General features: G+C 41.5%; 2 protein-coding genes across 2 annotated transcripts in view; both read right to left on the minus strand.

The window, feature by feature from the left end:
* apc2 (APC regulator of WNT signaling pathway 2) overlaps positions 1-15648 on the minus strand; it is a 50552-nt gene extending 34904 nt beyond the window's left edge. Inside the window, exon 1 of the mRNA XM_030726637.1 lies at positions 15629-15648. The gene's annotated coding sequence lies outside the window, so the exon portion shown is untranslated. The remainder of the gene's footprint in view (positions 1-15628) is intronic.
* Positions 3850-4647, minus strand: LOC115778903 (paraneoplastic antigen Ma1 homolog). Its single transcript, XM_030727277.1, has one exon. The coding sequence runs from the start codon at positions 4645-4647 to the stop codon at positions 3850-3852; it is 798 nt and encodes a 265-aa protein (XP_030583137.1).
* Positions 15649-19137: the final 3489 nt, after the last annotated feature.

Below are 19137 nucleotides of genomic sequence, written 5' to 3' on the forward strand. Positions count from 1 at the left end.
CACACACACACACACACTCAGTAATCCAGTCTAGCTGGAGTCGAGGAGAAGACTGAACGTTATTAACCTTCACAGGACTCTGACAGGACTGATGATCGACTCTGAGAGAGATGCTGAAAAAACCCTGTGTCAGCATTTAGACCACAAGAGAGGGAAAAAAGAAAAAGGAAGAAGAAAGAAAGGGAATCGAAGAAAGTAAAGAGAAAAAAACAGATAAAGAAAGGAAAAATGAATGATCAATGAAAGACAAAAGGAAACTGGAAAAAGAAACTGAAAAATCAAAAAATGAAGAAGATAGGGATACAGACCAATGTAGCGCTCCCCGTAAATAGAAATATTAATAGGGGTAGGGCTTTTGGGTTCTTATGCTATATTCACTATGTTTTAACCCTGATTAAGTCAGTGTCAATTTAAGCCTTGGATTTAGGTTACACAGTACCAATAAAACATTTCGAAACACACTTTTTAAAACTCACCTTTAAGGGTTTCTGTCTCTCCAAGAGTTTTAATCAAAAAACCTGTAAACACACTTTTCAGATGAAATGGTTTCTATTTATCTATAAGCTATAAACAAACTCACGGCACTCAAGTTTTAAGAAACAATATGAACAGATTTACTTAAAACTATTAGTTTTGATCAAAAGATAGAAAAAACAAATACAATTACATTAAACGGTCTTCAACATTTAACTGACTCGAACCCCTTTGTATAAAGTCACAACCAATATCATATGTGGGCCCACATACACACACACACACCTAAAGCCGGCAAACTCAAAATTACTTAAACCCAAATAAAACGTTGCAGGCCTGGTTCGTGGCTAGTGTACGTGGAGGCCCAAAACACAATGGCCGTTTCACTCGTTAATGAGCCAAAATAAATGAGTGGTACCTTAGTATTTTGGTTGCTGGTCTGTAGTCCAACAGTCAGGTAATTGCTCTGAAGCAGATCCTTCTCACCTCACCGGCACAGCAGAGTCCACCGTCTCCTCGCTCACCTTGCTTCCAGAACAGGTACAGATGAGGCTCTGTCAATCCTCGAGCAGGGTATTTACTCCGTTCCCGGGCTGAAAACAGTCTTTCCCCTCTCGCACAGTTCAACTGGGTTAGTCCAACTATATGCAAACAGTCTGTACACTTGTAGTGTGCTGACTCAATGCTATCAAGCTCGTTAGCTTAGCCGTAGCACACGCGCTAACGCTCGGGCTAACATTAGCATACGGGCCACAGTCATACACAGTCTTTGACAGAAGAATTGGCCATCCCTCTCGTCCTCGCAACAGGAAGAACTTGTGCTCCAACGACAGATTGTCGAGCAGACAGTCCCACAAGAAACACAAGAATCCCCGCTTCTGTGTACTTAGCCTTAAAACTCGCTTCTGTCCTGTTTCGACACACTCGTTCTTCGCTCCTCTCCTTCTCTCTCCCTCTCTTACTCTTGACACTCCCTCTGCCCTCTCTTACTCACGCATTAACCCCATAAATGCTGGTTCAAACAGTTCTTTGTCACACTTCACATTTTTAAAAGATAACCAAACAAACAAATTACAGTATTAAATGTATTTAAACCTTTCATTACATGAATAACAGTTTTTAACTGAAACATTTATATATTAACTGGATTTGAACAATCGCTTTTAAACTAAACCAAACACATTTTCTAACCGGGTTACACCCTCCCCCATCTAAATGGTTTTGATGTCCTCATCAAACAAAATGTACTCAACTTTTAAAATAAGCTCGAGGTAAAGGGTGCATTAGCTACATTCAATTAGCTCTGGCCAATCTTAATGATAACACCTCTATGCACTATGGTGATCGGCTTGTCTTTTGACATACCAGGCTCATCATAAGTTAATCTGATGACTGGTTTCACTGTTCTTTTTGGACGAGCTACAGGTTTGCTAACCATTTCTGGGCTAGAAATTTGAGCTTCACTGTGGCAAGGGTTATCAGACTCTGGGTCTCTTTCTTCCTCAGGAACTGAATCTTGATCGCCATCTTCATCCATGCTGTGGGTTTCCTCCTCCCAGCTGTCATCCTGGATGGGGTCTGATGGTCTCGCAGTTTCTCTTTCCTTTTGCAGGATTTCTTTCAGGAGAGTACTGTAATGTTTCTCAGGACCATAATACTCCACATCTGAAGAGGAATCTTCACTCTCCTGCAACTTTTGAAGAATTTCCTGAGCTTCAGGCGAGGCTTTCTTTGATCTCCTGTGTGTCTTAGGTCTTGTCGTTGTTTGGACATGGGAAACGTCCTCAGTCTCTCCCATCGGCATTCTCACCCGTTGTCCAATCGGCAAGAGATGATCACGATGTAGGGTCTTGACTGGTCCTCCTCCATCTTCAGGTTTCACTTTATACACTGGTAGGTTGGGCATCTTCCCCATCACTACATATGGTATAGGACTCCATCGACTCTCCAGCTTATGTTTCCCCTTCAATCCTAAATTTCTCAGCAACACACGGTCACCGATATCCAGTGTCTGGAATCCCACTCTTTTATCACACAGCCTTTTGTTCCTTTCATGTGTCTTATAGGCAGCTTCAGAGGCAAGCTTGTAAGCACTCTGCAAGTCATCTTTTAACTTAGCCACGTAGCGTGAATGGCCACCCTCGGCTTTGCCATCGGGAGAGGTTCCAAAGCACAAGTCTACAGGAAGTCTTGCTTCTCTGCCGAACATTAAAAAATAGGGCGAGTAGCCTGTGGCATCACACTTGGTACTATTGTAAGCGTGAACCAAGTACCCAATGTGTTTGCTCCACTGCCGTTTCTTCTCAGAGCCCAGGGTTCCCAGCATGGATAGAAGAGTTCTGTTGAATCTCTCGGGCTGCGGGTCTCCCTGAGGGTGATACGGTGTGGTCCGTGATTTCCGAATTCCCATCATGTTCAAGAGCTCTTTGATTAACTGACTCTCAAAATCTCTTCCCTGATCGGAATGTATTCTTGCTGGTAGGCCATAATGTATGAAGTATTTGTCCACTAGGATCTTCGCCACTGTCTGTGCTTTTTGATTCCTACTTGGAAAAGCTTGAGCATAGCGTGTAAAGTGGTCAGTCACTACTAATACATTGCTTATGCCTGCGGAATCTGGTTCCAAGGACAGGAAGTCAATGCATACCAGGTCCATTGGTCCACTGCTCGTGATATGATGTAATGGTGCTGCTCGATGACTTGGGGTCTTTCGAGTGATGCACTCTCCGCAGTTCTTTATGTACTGTTCAACATCATGTGCTAGTTTAGGCCAGAAAAACCTGGTCCTCAGCAGGTCTGTAGTTCTATCTATACCAAGGTGTCCAAGATCATCATGAGTGGCCTTCAGCACAACTCCTCTGAACTCCCTTGGTAAAACGAGTTGAATGAGTTCTTCTCCAGAAGATCGTTTACTTAATCGGTGGAGTAACCCATCTTTCATCATCAGTTTCCCCATCTCTTTTTTGAAAAAAGACCGTTCTGGACTGGAGTCATTCTCCTTAGACCATTTGCCACCTTTTACTGCTTGGATGACAGATCTCATGACTTCATCCTCTTCCTGAGCTTTTATCAGCTCCTGCTTTGACATTTGTCCTAGTGATTGCAACTCCAGGTGCATTGGGAAAGCGTATATGTCTGGAACACAATCAGGAGAGGCTCCCAACTGGTCCACATATCTTGTCGGATTGCTGGTAGTCCCATGGATGCAGATTCGTTTGCAGATGGACTTCACACCAGTCTGAGGTATGGTCTCCCAATCCTCAGCACTCTCATCAGGCATGTTCCTTGAGAGCAGATCGGCATCTATGTTGTGTCTGCCTGGTCGGTACTGTACCTCAAAGTCATAGGTGGATAAGGCAGAGAGCCATCTGTGCCCTACCGCACTGAGCTTTGCTGTTGCATCAATCGGAAGGCAAAATAGAGATCATCCCCAGACTCCGCACTTCCAAACGCACTTTCAAGGGCATCCAAACACTCTTTTGGGGTGGCATCGGGGTTGGCATGCCGCACTGCTTTTATGATTTCTAGCGCGGGCCCTTTTAGGCTTCCCATCAGCCTGCGTCTTTTCTCCCTGTCAGAGCACTCGGACTCCTCCACCATAATCCATGCTTGCTCTAGCCAGTGGTCAAACGGTTCCTCACCTGGCGGGGTTGGCAGAGCTCCTGAGAACATGCGTAGTCGGCAATAGCTCCCACCATCAGCTGGTTTTGTGGTCTTCTCCAACAAATCACCAACAACACGAAGGATAGATTCAGTGGAGCTTGTGGGCGGGGATGCACTAGGGCATAAGGATTTTAGGTCCTCCATTGTTTTTCCTTCAGCCTGCAGCAAGCCCTTTAGTTTACTATTAAACGTATCAGCAGCTGCCTCCACTTCTCTTATGATGATAATAGGCCATGCCTCTCCACCATCACTAGGGACCACTTCAGGAGGAACACTCCCTTCCTTAATAGTCTCTCTACTCTCGCACAAGACCATCCGACAATTTAGTCTAGCACAAAAGTTCCTCCCACGGACACGCACCCGTCCAAGTGACTTGATAGTTTGAAGGGTTTCTTCAATGACACTGATCTCCACTTCTTCTGGGACGAAGGTCATCAGCGCATGAGTCTCATCGACACCCTCACCACGGCACCAGCTCTTTAGCTCTGACACTAATTCAGTTTTATCCATTTTATAAATATCTGTAAGTGAGCTTTGCAATTTAGCTTAGACTTAGTTTAGCTGAGAAATCCAAGACTTATCCCAGCGGTGCCTCCATTTTATGTAGCGCTCCCCGTAAATAGAAATATTAATAGGGGTAGGGCTTTTGGGTTCTTATGCTATATTCACTATGTTTTAACCCTGATTAAGTCAGTGTCAATTTAAGCCTTGGATTTAGGTTACACAGTACCAATAAAACATTTCGAAACACACTTTTTAAAACTCACCTTTAAGGGTTTCTGTCTCTCCAAGAGTTTTAATCAAAAAACCTGTAAACACACTTTTCAGATGAAATGGTTTCTATTTATCTATAAGCTATAAACAAACTCACGGCACTCAAGTTTTAAGAAACAATATGAACAGATTTACTTAAAACTATTAGTTTTGATCAAAAGATAGAAAAAACAAATACAATTACATTAAACGGTCTTCAACATTTAACTGACTCGAACCCCTTTGTATAAAGTCACAACCAATATCATATGTGGGCCCACATACACACACACACACCTAAAGCCGGCAAACTCAAAATTACTTAAACCCAAATAAAACGTTGCAGGCCTGGTTCGTGGCTAGTGTACGTGGAGGCCCAAAACACAATGGCCGTTTCACTCGTTAATGAGCCAAAATAAATGAGTGGTACCTTAGTATTTTGGTTGCTGGTCTGTAGTCCAACAGTCAGGTAATTGCTCTGAAGCAGATCCTTCTCACCTCACCGGCACAGCAGAGTCCACCGTCTCCTCGCTCACCTCGCTTCCAGAACAGGTACAGATGAGGCTCTGTCAATCCTCGAGCAGGGTATTTACTCCGTTCCCGGGCTGAAAACAGTCTTTCCCCTCTCGCACAGTTCAACTGGGTTAGTCCAACTATATGCAAACAGTCTGTACACTTGTAGTGTGCTGACTCAATGCTATCAAGCTCGTTAGCTTAGCCGTAGCACACGCGCTAACGCTCGGGCTAACATTAGCATACGGGCCACAGTCATACACAGTCTTTGACAGAAGAATTGGCCATCCCTCTCGTCCTCGCAACAGGAAGAACTTGTGCTCCAACGACAGATTGTCGAGCAGACAGTCCCACAAGAAACACAAGAATCCCCGCTTCTGTGTACTTAGCCTTAAAACTCGCTTCTGTCCTGTTTCGACACACTCGTTCTTCGCTCCTCTCCTTCTCTCTCCCTCTCTTACTCTTGACACTCCCTCTGCCCTCTCTTACTCACGCATTAACCCCATAAATGCTGGTTCAAACAGTTCTTTGTCACACTTCACATTTTTAAAAGATAACCAAACAAACAAATTACAGTATTAAATGTATTTAAACCTTTCATTACATGAATAACAGTTTTTAACTGAAACATTTATATATTAACTGGATTTGAACAATCGCTTTTAAACTAAACCAAACACATTTTCTAACCGGGTTACACCAAGAACAGACAGACCCAAAGAAAGGAAAAAAAAGACAAATGAACATGATGATGAGATAAAGCTGATGAAGAAGAAAAAAGAAAAGAAAGATTAAAATAAAGGGAAGATGCTGTAACCTGCTGACACAATAGAAACCACAGCTAAACTGTAAAAACACTGACATGAATGAATAACGAAGTGCATCATAAATCATCAGCGTTTAAAAAATTCTGAACTGCTTCAGTAAAACCTGCCGTCCTTCAGTCTTCACTCGAGATGATTAAATGTGACAAAATGTAGCCGATTTTTTTCCCCCGCTGCACATACAACAGTACAACATCATTAACATCAGCTGAAACACAATAAATGATGCTGGTTTTATAATGCACTCTGGTGCTGATCAGATTATGAAGTAGTTTTAACACATTGAGAAGACGCTGGCGCCATTTTCCTCCTCCTCCTCCTCCTCTTTCTTTCTCCTTCTCTTTCATGCCTGGAGGATGCGGTTGCCGCAGTAACCAGACAGTCCCAGAGGAGACAGAGATGTAGAGAGATGGAGGATGGGAGGATGTGGGGGTGGAGCAGGTGGTGGGATTGATCGACTCTCTCTTTGTTCATGGATATAAAAATGAAGCAGGTTACAAACCTCAAACTGGGACTCCATGAATAAAAACACAGTTTACATCCAAGTGGGTCAAACCAACAGGAGGGGAGATTTCAGCACAGAGAAATTCTCATTCTTATATATTTACTTGAAATATATGTTATTGTATCTAATGTACCAGTAATGACCAGTGTTATCAACCCTGATTCATCTTTTATTAATGAACTCAAAGATAAAACAAATCAGTTACCACACAAAACTGTTGGCTCACATGTGATTCCAGTTTCTTTGACATGCAGTACATGAGACCAGTGTATTGTACATGTATACTGTAAATGTGACATGATGAAGCTTCCAGTGCCAGATAAATGCTATCAGCTGGCTAAGTTACAGCCAGCTTATGCGTTTTTGCTTTGTGCTATTACATGATTTACTGATGGCTAAAAAAATAGTCTGATAACGATCATCATTATTTTCTTTGATTTAACAGAATCTCAAATTCTAATGCTTAGAATCTGAGATTCTAATGTTTTTGAGAAGCATTAGAGTCCGTCCCTGTGCATCTGTCACTCAGTGCCATAGACGGCACTTTTATATCCTGTGATACTGATTCTGCTCAAATACAGTTATAGAAAAATAAGGTGCTGCACAAAAACAAGCTTCATATTGTGACACTGGTCGTATATGTAAACTTGTGTTTAAATGGGTTTTTTAAACCTAAAAAAATTCACGTCTATTTTCTGTTCTTTGGAAGGCTCAAAAATGCTCGGAAAAATAATGTGAATTAAAGAGCACAAAATTTTGATGGTCCGTATTTTGGAAAACAGTCATAGTATGAAGATAAAAATGCACGGCTTTGTTAAATATGCTGCAGTTATAATGTGAAATAAAAACAGTTGAGAACTTTTTTTTTTTTTAATATTTGGCTGCTCTTATATGTGGAATGACCGAACTAGCACTTCCACTCAGTTATCATTTTACTAGTGATAACATTAGCAGGCACCACATGATCAGGCTGTTAGCTGTAACTTAGGTAAACTGCATGAATCTGATAAAAGTACATTGAAAATGGCCAGTTAAGTTACCTGATCAGTCCTGGGAGTTTAGGTGCTTAGTTTAGGTACTTACCAAGTATTTTGTAACATAAGCCGGTTTAAGCAATTCATTTATGTTAGCAGGCACAGGATTTTTACGTGGGAGTCCTGGAAAGCTGCAAGAAGCTCACTTTTTCCCTCCAACATATGCTGTTTTGTGTAGTGGCTCTATAGTGTAGTGGTTTACACTCTCGCCTAACAAATGTACGCTCCCTGATATAATCCCCGGAGGAGGCATAAATCCCTTGGGAGTTGCGTCAGGAAGGGAATCTGGTGTAAAAATCTGCCAAATCAAAGATGCAGAGATGGCGACCTACATCTGAAAGTAACTTTAAAAGCTGTTCTGCGTCTTTTCCCCAAATCTCTGAAACAGGTGAAGACTGCAAAGTTTGCCTGACTCACAGACACCACAGACACCACAGACACCAGGGTGAAATATGTTTCCATATGAAATAAATCAAATTCAGAGGTTAAACATTTCTAACATTTAATATATTGGAAGAAAAAAATATTCATTTTTTTATGTCTCTTGCGTGTCTGGGTGGATCTTCATGAAGTCCTGATAACTTGTACCTGCTTTTTTTTGTACTGCTGTTTTTATAGTGGCGCACTGATTGTCTTCATTGCTGAAGACTCTCATTTTCAAACTGAGAGAGTGGGATGTTTGATCAGCTTCAGGTTTGCCCCCTGAGGCCTAAAGCACCGCAGGAGGAGGAGCACATAGATGGTTTTTCTGCAGCAATCTGAGCACCTCTTTATTCACCACAACAATCAGGCCCTTCCTGTCAGTAACACCAAACATCTCTGCTCCAATCCTGCTGCTGGTGTTGTTGTTGATGAAACGTGAGACCTGCAGCTGTATGGCAAACTTGCAGAGTGAGAGGACGAAGCGTGGAAACAGATGCTGATCAAAGAGGTGATTGATTCGATGATATAACAGTTAAATAGCCACTAGAAACAGCTGCCGCTGCTGCAATGAGCAGACTCAGCCAGAGGACGAGAGGACAAGTCCATCTTTTATATATTTTTTTTGTTATTTTGAGTGCTGCAGAAGTCGTCCTCCCACAAATGACCTACATTCTCATGCAGGTGAAGTAAATACTGCACCGTAAAACCAGCTGAATGATGCAGCAAATAAATCTGCAGCACTGTTGATTAATCAGATTTTCCTGCACCTTAATCTGCACTTAATTTGAGTATTTTGTAAGACGAATGATAAAATTATCCTCTTTTCAAACAAGAATATTTTCTTTTTCCTTCTTCTTCTCCAGCAGCAAGGAGATCTGAAAAGTCATTGACCCAGCAATCAATCACAAACAAGTTCAATCCAACAGCAGTTTCAAATCCCAAACGGCTGAAAGGATGAAGGTCAAAGGTCAGCGGTGACACACTGAGTTGATGCTTAGGAAATACTCTCAGTTTGACTGCAGATGCTAAACCTTATGCAACCACCTTTCCCAGCTCAGAGAGCTGTCTGCGAGGCTCGCTGAGTCACCGACAGAATCTGGTAACCAACATGGCCAGAGGTCAGATGACTTCTGCTCAGGAAAATCAACAAAAAATACAACAGGACAGAGTGGAGACTCACTGGGCCTTATTGTGGTACATGTGCACTGTGCTACTTATGTAACATGTGTGTTGTTGTAGTTTGAGGTGAGTTTGGCCTTTGAATCGTTGAGGCCATATTAATTTAATTGTTTTTATATAGTGGCAAATCACAACAAGAGTCGCCTCAAGGTACTTTATGTTGTAAGGTAAAGACGCTACAATAATACAAAACCCCAACAATCACGACCCCGTGTGAGCAAGCACTTGCCGGCTGTGGGAAGGAAAAACTCCCTTATAACAGGAAAAAGCTCTGGCAGAACCAGACCCCCCCTTTAACCCATGGTCGGAGGCATTAAAGTATAAAGCAGATAAAAACAGCTCTTCACTTTAAGCAAATTAGCTGATCGGCTCACTGACTTCCTTCCTTTGATGCAGCTGCTGTTTTCAAACTATTCCCAAAAGCTGCTGCTTTTCAGTCAGTTTTTGTCACATCATCATGTAGAGATGCAGATGAGAACAGGGCCTGGTTTGAAAAATACTTCCTGCTGCCTCATTTCTTCTCTTTTCAGTTTTCAATGGTAGGAAGCAAACCAGAGCAAGAGCCCCGTTACACCACCTACTACAATAAGGGTGTGAACATAATGACTCTGAAAGGAGTTTATAATCTGGATCAGGCTGGTCAGTATTTAATCTCGATTATTTAACATCATTATTCATAAACATAACATCATGCAGCTACTGAACTTGAAAAATGTGCATTTTCATAGATTTCCTTGAACTTTACATATAATTTGAATGCAAAACAAATACATGAACCAAGATAACTTTGGTGGAGGACACAGGCTCATCTACAGTAGCTGGGAATTTGGCCCTGACCAGGAGGCATTTTCAATCATAAAACCTGTCTCGCAAGGACAACTGCAGGAAGTCAGTGAGTCCAGAAGGGGAGTCTAAAAAATGCTACAGAAAGCAGATCGGTTTAGAGACCCTGACCAATGCAGAGGGCAACCAGAGCGATGCAGAGAGCAACCAGAGCAATGCAGAGAGCAACCAGAGTGATGCAGTGAGCAACCAGAGCAATGCAGAGAACAACCAGAGCAATGCAGAGAACAACCAGAGCGATGCAGAGAGCAACCAGAGCGATGCAGAGAGCAACCAGAGCAATGCAGAGAGCAACCAGAGTGATGCAGTGAGCAACCAGAGCAATGCAGAGAACAACCAGAGCGATGCAGAGAGCAACCAGAGCAATGCAGAGAGCAACCAGAGTGATGCAGAGAGCAACCAGAGCAATGCAGAGAGCAACCAGAGCGATGCAGTGAGCAACCAGAGCAATGCAGAGAACAACCAGAGCGATGCAGAGAGCAACCAGAGCGATGCAGAGAGCAACCAGAGCGATGCAGAGAGCAACCAGAGCAATGCAGAGAGCAACCAGAGTGATGCAGTGAGCAACCAGAGCAATGCAGAGAGCAACCAGAGCGATGCAGAGAGCAACCAGAGCAATGCAGAGGGCAACCAGAGCAATGCAGAGAACAACCAGAGCGATGCAGAGAACAACCAGAGCGGTGCAGAGATGAAAGCAACCAGTAATAGTCCTTCCATGGGTTCATGTATGGAAACCTTGAAGACTTTCTTTTAGTCTTGGCTCAAGCTAAACTAAACTGTGAGTGATTTTGAGCTTTCAGGCAGGGGTAAAAACACATTGCCATAATTGCTGTAATTAATCGTTTGAAGCCAAAATTATAATTAAAGGACAGTACAAATCTGATTAAATACCCAGCTCAAATTCTGGACGTGAAAACGGTTTCTGCAGCCCATTTCTGCCACCTCTATCTGTATCTGTGCCACAGTTTTCTCACAGTTAGAGATCACTAATTGATCTTTTTAAGGATCTTGATCTTATTATGTTGTATAATAAGAGTGACACCTTCTTTTCTGTAGAGTGTTAAACCCTCCGTGGTTGGTTCATGCACTTTCAAAGCTTTTAATAAATTATTTAACTTCAACGAGTTCTCTGAAATCAAACTCCTCACTTTGCATTCTGGGATTTGTAAAAACCTGAAAACAGGATTCAGCATTTTGCTGCAGCTTTGAGAGCAACAGTAGACAAAAAGCTTTGAGGCACTTTTTCTCCTGTTTGATCAGTGTGTTAGAAGTGTCACTCAAAAAGCAGCAAGTGCATCACGCACACAATGAATGAGCTGCTACTGGTGCAATACACGAGAACATAACAGGAACTTTATGCATCAGAGTTTCTGTTTAAAACTCATTTCTTATGTTTTGCTTTTGAGAAACAAAGACTTGATGTTTGTCTCCATTTTTTTTGTTGGGGCCGCTGAGCTGGACTTCTAGATTTTATAATAATCTCTGCATGGATTTTGTCCTGTTATCGTTCCTACACTTACAGCCCAGTTATAGAGCGATGTCTAAGAAAAACATTTGGAATCAAATCAGAATTAACACCAGGTTTTTTTTTTTTTAAATTAAGTGCACACATATGAAGCCAAAGCGTCGTGTGACAGATTCAGAGACAAAGACCTATGTTTTCCTCCTACAGAGGAGCCCCAGACTGAAGGAGACACAAACTGACTACATTAACTCTGATGTGTTTTGGACCATTCTCTCTCTGTCTGCAGTGGGTTTTCTGTTTTATTTGGTATCCATCTGATAACAGTGCTTCTGTCTTTGTTAGCTTTCAGTGTTTCTGCATCTATTTCTGTTTGTATTTTCTGCCTTTTTAGGTCTGTCTCAGACTCTAAACCAGGGGCCCTGCTGATGGGCTGAATCCCCTTCACTAATCTTTCCATGCTTATTTAAATTCAACAGAACAGACCTTTAAATGCAAACTCACACCTTTATTCTGTTATCTTATTTCTGTGAGCTATTTGAGTTTTTTTTTCCTCTAATTTTCAAGGCTCTTTAGGAGCAAACGGAGCTGTGAGACAGCAGAGAAGCTGCTGGGAGCCACGCCCTCCATCTGCCTGCAGCCTCCATCACAGTCTGACTATAACAAAGCTTCAGATCACCAGGAAAAAAATGTCTACATGGAGAAGAAGCCCCACACAGCGGAAAGCACAGATCTATATCACATTTCTACTCTACATGAGCACTTAAAGCACTTTATACATCCAAGTGCTTTCTAACATTCACACACCGATGAACGCATCAGGAGCAACTTGGGTTTCAGTGTCTTGTACAAGAAAACTTTGGCATACAGACCGGAGCAGCCAGGGATCAAACTGCCAATCTTCCAATTAGCAGATGACCTGTGCCACCTCCACGAGCCACAGTCACCCTTTGATCAACTGAACCACTAAAGCGGAATTTGCAGTTTATCTCTCACTATTCTCAGTGCTGTTTTACTCTATATTCGACAAATCATACACAGTTTACTTTATAAATGTCACATGTTCTCATTTCCAGGAAATCGTTGATAATAACTTCCGAATCATAACATTTTACTGAGCACTTTAGTGCTAAATGCGCAGCAGAACCCCTCTGACAGTGGGCCTGATGGATGAACTGATTTAAAATTGTTGGACAGGATTTCGGAGGAAGATTATTCAGGAGCCTGAGATCCTGGTCACCCTGGAGTTTCACTGAGAACCGGAAACTGAGACAGTTGTGGGGCTATGACCTCAGTCATCTGCATCCAGTAGACCTACACTGCATTGTGCAGCTATTCCATGGACAAGACAAATGATACAGTTTTAAAACCGGGTCCATATTTCATGGGTAGTTTGTAAAAGATGGCTGGTGCAATATTACCGATTTAGCAAATAAATAATCTATGAAGCAGATTTAGGTAGAAGAACATTTAGAGGGCCACGCGTCTTTGTTCGGGTACGAGCAGAACTGTGGGAAGGCTAAATAAAATAACTTCAGTTTTGCTCTCATTTAGTTGAAGGAGGTATTCTTGCCATGCAGGATTTGATGTCATTTATGCAGTTTGAACAGCTACTGAGGAAGAGCTTTTTACAATGACTCTGATCGTGTAATCCAGCTCTCTCTGATAATGAGGCCAGATACCGAAGAACTCTGAAACGCTCCCGCAATCATCACCGTAGTCGGCTCAGCACAGCTGACAGCAGCTCTGACATTTTGATATTTATAAAGGTCCCATTAAATCGCTCCAGCAGCTTGATATTTACGGGGTAGAGTGCTAAAAAGGTTGGTTAAATTTTTGTTTTGTTTTTATTATCCTCACTCTTAAATATGCAAGTGCACACACTGTCTGCCACAGACCCCTGAAGCCCTTACCCACCACTGCACTTTGTTCATACATGGATTACTGCACAGACACATGAAGCCAGCGGAGGCTCCGAATCCTAAGACTTTAAAAAACTGTGGACGGTTTTGCTATTTTTAAAATATTCATGTAAACAGTTTGAAAATCCAGCATGATTTTCAAAATTGTTGCAATGTTTTCTAACTTAGGCAATCACAATAATGACATCGTGATGCTGCTAGGACTGCCAGAGCAGGCGCACAAGGAGTTAGCTGCAGCCCCTGAAAATGCTTCCTGATTGTGGATTATATTTAACTTCTTCCTGACACATAGAGGTGAGACTGTTTAACGATCTCCTGAAGAGAAGTGTTCCTTTGGCAAATATTCAGGATAGAAATGAAGCATAACACAGAGATGCCACGACAGCCTGTCACCCACTGTTAACAACCTCACCACAAACACTTCCAAAAATACCAAAATAAAGTTGATGTTTTAAGTCACACATTTTTTACTAAGATTCTATTTAGATTAAAGTGCCTTTGACTATTTAAGATGTCTCTGTTGTACTATACATGGCAAATAAAGAACATATGAGTAAATATGAGTAAAATTTAAGTTCAAAGTCTTCCATGTTGTAATTGTCAGCTGCATTGTGCAGGTTTGTCTCCAGAGTCACAATGGTCGGGTTGGACGTGCTGCTTTGTCCTTCCAAAGAACTTGGCATGTTCCCATTAACTGGATGTGCTTCCATCTTATTTACTGACCTACATCCCGGACCGTATTCCTTCTGTGACCCTGTGCAGAGAATTCAGGCCATTTGAACTAACTTTAAAGTTTCTGCCTGGAAATCACTGCCCTGTTTGGCCTGAAACAATTACTTATTCTGATTTGATGTTTTGTATCATACACTCTATAATGTACATACAGATTCACACTGATTTTGTGTATTTTGTTGTGTGTATTATTTGTATATGTAAACACAGCTAAATGTCATGTTGTAAATAAATGCAATTTTAAATAAATGCTACGACTGGGTGCTATAAAAGCACGTTTGCGCCTTTTGTGTCCCTTTCAGACATTTTTCTGTGTATTCAGTGAAATATCTTCCCTGGCATGCAAAACTTTTATTCACTATAAGAAGATATTCTGAAGGGAAAAAACTCTTTGCTTTCACTCTGCTTTCTAAGGAAAGTTTAAATGCTGTATTTATATCAGACAGATTATTGCACAGATCTACAACTACATTTGTGGTCCCCCTCGCCCATGCCACCTTGTTCAGTAATCCTGGAGCCTCCCCTGCACCACAAAACTAAAATACAAAACTGTAGCAGCTGCAGCCTTCATGTTCACCTTCAATGCAATGAATCATTCAGGAACCTGCTTCTCTTCACCGCTTCACTGATTATACACGTGAATTCAAATCAACACATATTAAAAACCAACATAAAATACTGTGTCCAAATACTTAAAGGGACAAAAGCACGAGCGGAGCTGCTCCTGGGCAACAATCACACAATCCTGATGAAGACGCCAACAATAAACAGAGAAACACGGAAGAAAGCTCCGACAGCTCCAGCAGAATAAATGAATATTTAACAGAGAGCCAGTGATGCATCATTAACCAGTGAACCCAGTGAAACCAGAGCAGACTGGGACAGACTGCAGGAGACCTTCAAGGCCCCAAATGATCAACCAGCCAGAAAAAAAGAAGAAGGAAAAAAAAAAAAAAAAAACCCACCTCAGTAAATTTCCAGTTAGAGGAGCTCAGTGTGACATTCAGTATGTAATTAGAAGCTGAGTTTCGATTTGATTCTTAGGATGGAACTGATTAAAGGTATTTATTTATTTTTTATTGTTGAATTTGACCTCCTTTTAGCTGCTGCTTCTCTGACGACATGATTCATCAGCTCCTCCATCCTCCGACATCCATCTGCATGCATTGCACGGAGGAGAAAATACCACCTCCCCTTCCCTCCCCAGCCCCATCACCTAAAATCCCGCATGAACGATGGATGAAATGAAAACAGGGTGGAAGAAAACCAGCAGCTCCGAACATTAAAAATCCGACTCAAACCTGAAATCTGCGCTGCAGCTTTTTAAAATCCGGACACGTCAGGTTCCTCCCATCTGACCTGCGCTCATCAGCGAGCCTCCTTATGTCTTTATCCGCAGCGTTTAGGGAGAGAACCGGGCCGAACCGGACCCGGAGAGGCCAGGAAGGTCGGTAGAAGGTCGGATAGAAAAAGCCTGATTACAACGGAGTGAAGGGTGATATGGAGGCGAGCAAACAAGGAGCGATCGGTCCTTACCTCATGACTCCGAGCAGAGCTGAAGATCACTGAGAGACAGAGAGAGAGAGGGGGGGGGGGGGGGGGGGCAGAGGGAGGGAGAAATCGGAGATGGAGGGGGGAGGCACAGAGAGCAGCGTTTTATGTGGAAATTCACGGAACAAAGATTTTTATTAAACAACATCAAAATCAACTCAACAGCAAAACTGATTTTCTATCTTTCTATAATAACTGCCTTCATTATTTACTCCCAAATGAAGACTGCATCAATTTGAGAAGCTTATATATACCTGCTTTACTTAATGTGGTAAAATAAACTAAGCACAGAAATCTCAGATGGCATCAAAGTGCTTCAGTATATAAAGAGCAGTGTGCAAAAAAAAATTTCCTCTGTAATCTTACAGAAATGAACCCAAATTATACTTTCATTCACCCTGAAGTGCACCTGATCCTGTAAGGCCCTGAAAGACCTGTAAATTTTTTTTAACATAATAAAATAAAGAACAACTTTGTTTTGTTCCCTAATCCTGTAAAGCCAAGTGTATGATATTTGATTCACTAGTTTTGGGAGTTTTAGTGACCTCTGCATCATCAGTGTGAGTTGAGTTACTCATGTTGGACTCTAATCAGCCATTAACTCTCATTTTGTGTTGCCATTATTTCATGTCTCCTGCCTCCTGGGTCTGCAGTAATTACACTCCACACAGCTCATTGTGGCAGTTTAGGGAAATCAATCGAACACAGTTTGGAAAAAAAAGAAATTTACTCGTGATACTGCAGGATTTAAGCAGCCTATCCAAAGAGAGACAATGATCTATTTAAACTTTGACATTCCAACCAAAGCCAGTGAAAGGCTTTCCTTACTCAAAAAAAAAAAAAAAAAAAAATTATGCTAAACAACATCAACAGGCAGGAAAATGTAAAGAAAATTAACAGTTTACTCACAATCTCAGAACTTTTATTGTTTCAGACATTACAAATGGATGTTTTTTTAATTGCTTGATATGGTTGTTGGTGTTGTTCCTGCATCATCATAATTTACACTGCTCCAGAGCCATCAGCGCAGTGGACCAGCCAAGCTGCTGGGATGCCATATACTCTGCAGCTTTGAGGAAAGTCTGCTAATATGCTGCAACATTCAACCTAAACCAAACCTAAAAACTTTAAAAATTGTAGTGTAAAATGCAATGATTAAACGATGTGGTTAACATCGTTTGTTAACATGGTTAACAAAGTGCTTAAAAATTTTGTTCCTAATGGTAACCAAATAGCAAGTGAAAACATAAATATTATAGGCGAAAAAAATTCTACTAAACCTAAAAATAGTAAATCAATACTGACACAGCAATGTTTTTAAAAAATCATCATTATAAATTTGACCAAATACAGTACTTGACATTCATTCTGTTTCTTGTTTTACCGAAATTTCAAACTGCAATCATGAAACTTCTGAATAAACCCACCAAAACTGTTTCATCAGTACCACACAGTGTTTTCAGATTATGTAAAAAACCCGTCAAAATACTGATACCTGCTGAAATATACCTAAGTTTACAATAATTATTACTTTACCTTATTACTTTTATTTCAGTATCCACTGAATCCCTGCCTGGTGCTGGCCAATCACTGGGCCTCTACGAAAATCAAAAGAAAAAACAAAGAAACAATCACACAGCTCTGTAATGCTCCTTTGCTCCACCAGAGGGAGACGAACAACCGTGTTTGTTTCCTTATTTTCCTTTTTCAGCGTTTTTTACGCAGCGATTGATTATTTTCTGACATCCCTCACTTCAGAAAGAACACACATTTTTTCAACAATAATTAACAGTAAAAAAGGATCCAAGATTAATTTTAGTAATTTAAAAGGCAGCACAGTAACATCACTAAACTCTTAGTTGCTTATTTAACTATAAATGAAATGAATCTGACACTGATACTGCACAGGCTCCATCCATCCATTTGACAGTTATCCATGTGGTTCCCCTAGCCTGAAACCACTCATCTAGGAGTCGACCAGGAGCTGTCTACTGAGCTCTCCCATTTATGGATGAGCAGCTGTGGATCAGGAGGTATAGTGGCTTGGCTACTAACTGGAAGGTGTGTGATTTAATCCCCAGATCCAGATTGCATCCATGGGCATGTGCGTTTGTGTAATAGTTATAAACTAAATAAAATAAATGTGGCTTGTAGTAAAGCGTGCTTTGAGTGCTCAGTCAGAGCAGGGAAATGCTTGTAGTAGTAGCTCCAGTCCATTTACTCTGTTTTGCACTGCAGCTGGTAGTCTTTTGTTCTTGTAACGGCAGCAGCCGTTCACCTGCTCCAGGGTCTAATTAGATAGAACTGGAGCAGATCTCATAAGCAGAACAAGGACTATTGCAGGCAGCTGCAGTTCAAGATAGCAGTTTGTAAAACACCCGGACAAGAGACTTGAGACACCCGAGTGGCACTGAGAACAGCAAAAACAGTGACCTGTTCAGCCTGCAGGCAGGAAAACACCAAACGAGAAGGATCGGAACCAAGCTGGTTACTAAGATTTTCAGAAAAACTGCGAGGTGATCGTCCAAACAGTAAATCGATCACATTTTTGTCTCAGGTGGATGAAGGAAACGTCAGTAAATCACAAAATATACTGATGTCTGGCCCAAGTGTAGTCTATATGTGGGGAACTGTGAACTTGTTAGTAATAAGCAAAGCATCCACTGCTTTTAAGAGTTTAAATGGGACCATCAGTTACAAAATGAACATCACGCTGCACTCAGTAAGACTTCAAATTAGCAGCTGAGAGCATGAACTCATCAGGAAAGTGTATCCTGAGGTGACTGATGCGGGGAGCAGTGGGGTGATTTTCTCACACACATAAACACAATCCAACTTCTTTTTTTGCAACCAGAGGTGTCGCCCCCTGCTGGCCATTAGAAACAAGGTTTCAGCCACTTCAGCATGGGCTTCATTTTCCTTGGAAGCTGTGCTGTTTTTATCTGCAGTTACACATAACCTATGTAGCTTACACACATCAGTGTGCATGCTGGGATGAGATGTACGCACACAATCCCCAAACCTGCCAGCAATGTGTGCTTCATCTGTTATATCTACAGCTCTTTGTCCTCAATGTGCCATGTGACAATAATCAATAAGTTATTGATCGCTTACTAATTGAAGCCTCAGTGTCACTTTACATAACATTAAACGAGAGAGTCCCCAGTTCTGTGTGTGTTTTCATCACTTTGTTTCTTTTTGATGAAAGCAGGAACAAAGTTTTACTTTTTTTTTTAAGGTAATAAAAAATAAATAAATA

The sequence above is a fragment of the Archocentrus centrarchus genome, chromosome 4 (assembly GCF_007364275.1).
Source record: "Archocentrus centrarchus isolate MPI-CPG fArcCen1 chromosome 4, fArcCen1, whole genome shotgun sequence".
In the NCBI taxonomy this organism is placed as follows: Eukaryota; Metazoa; Chordata; class Actinopteri; order Cichliformes; family Cichlidae; genus Archocentrus; species Archocentrus centrarchus.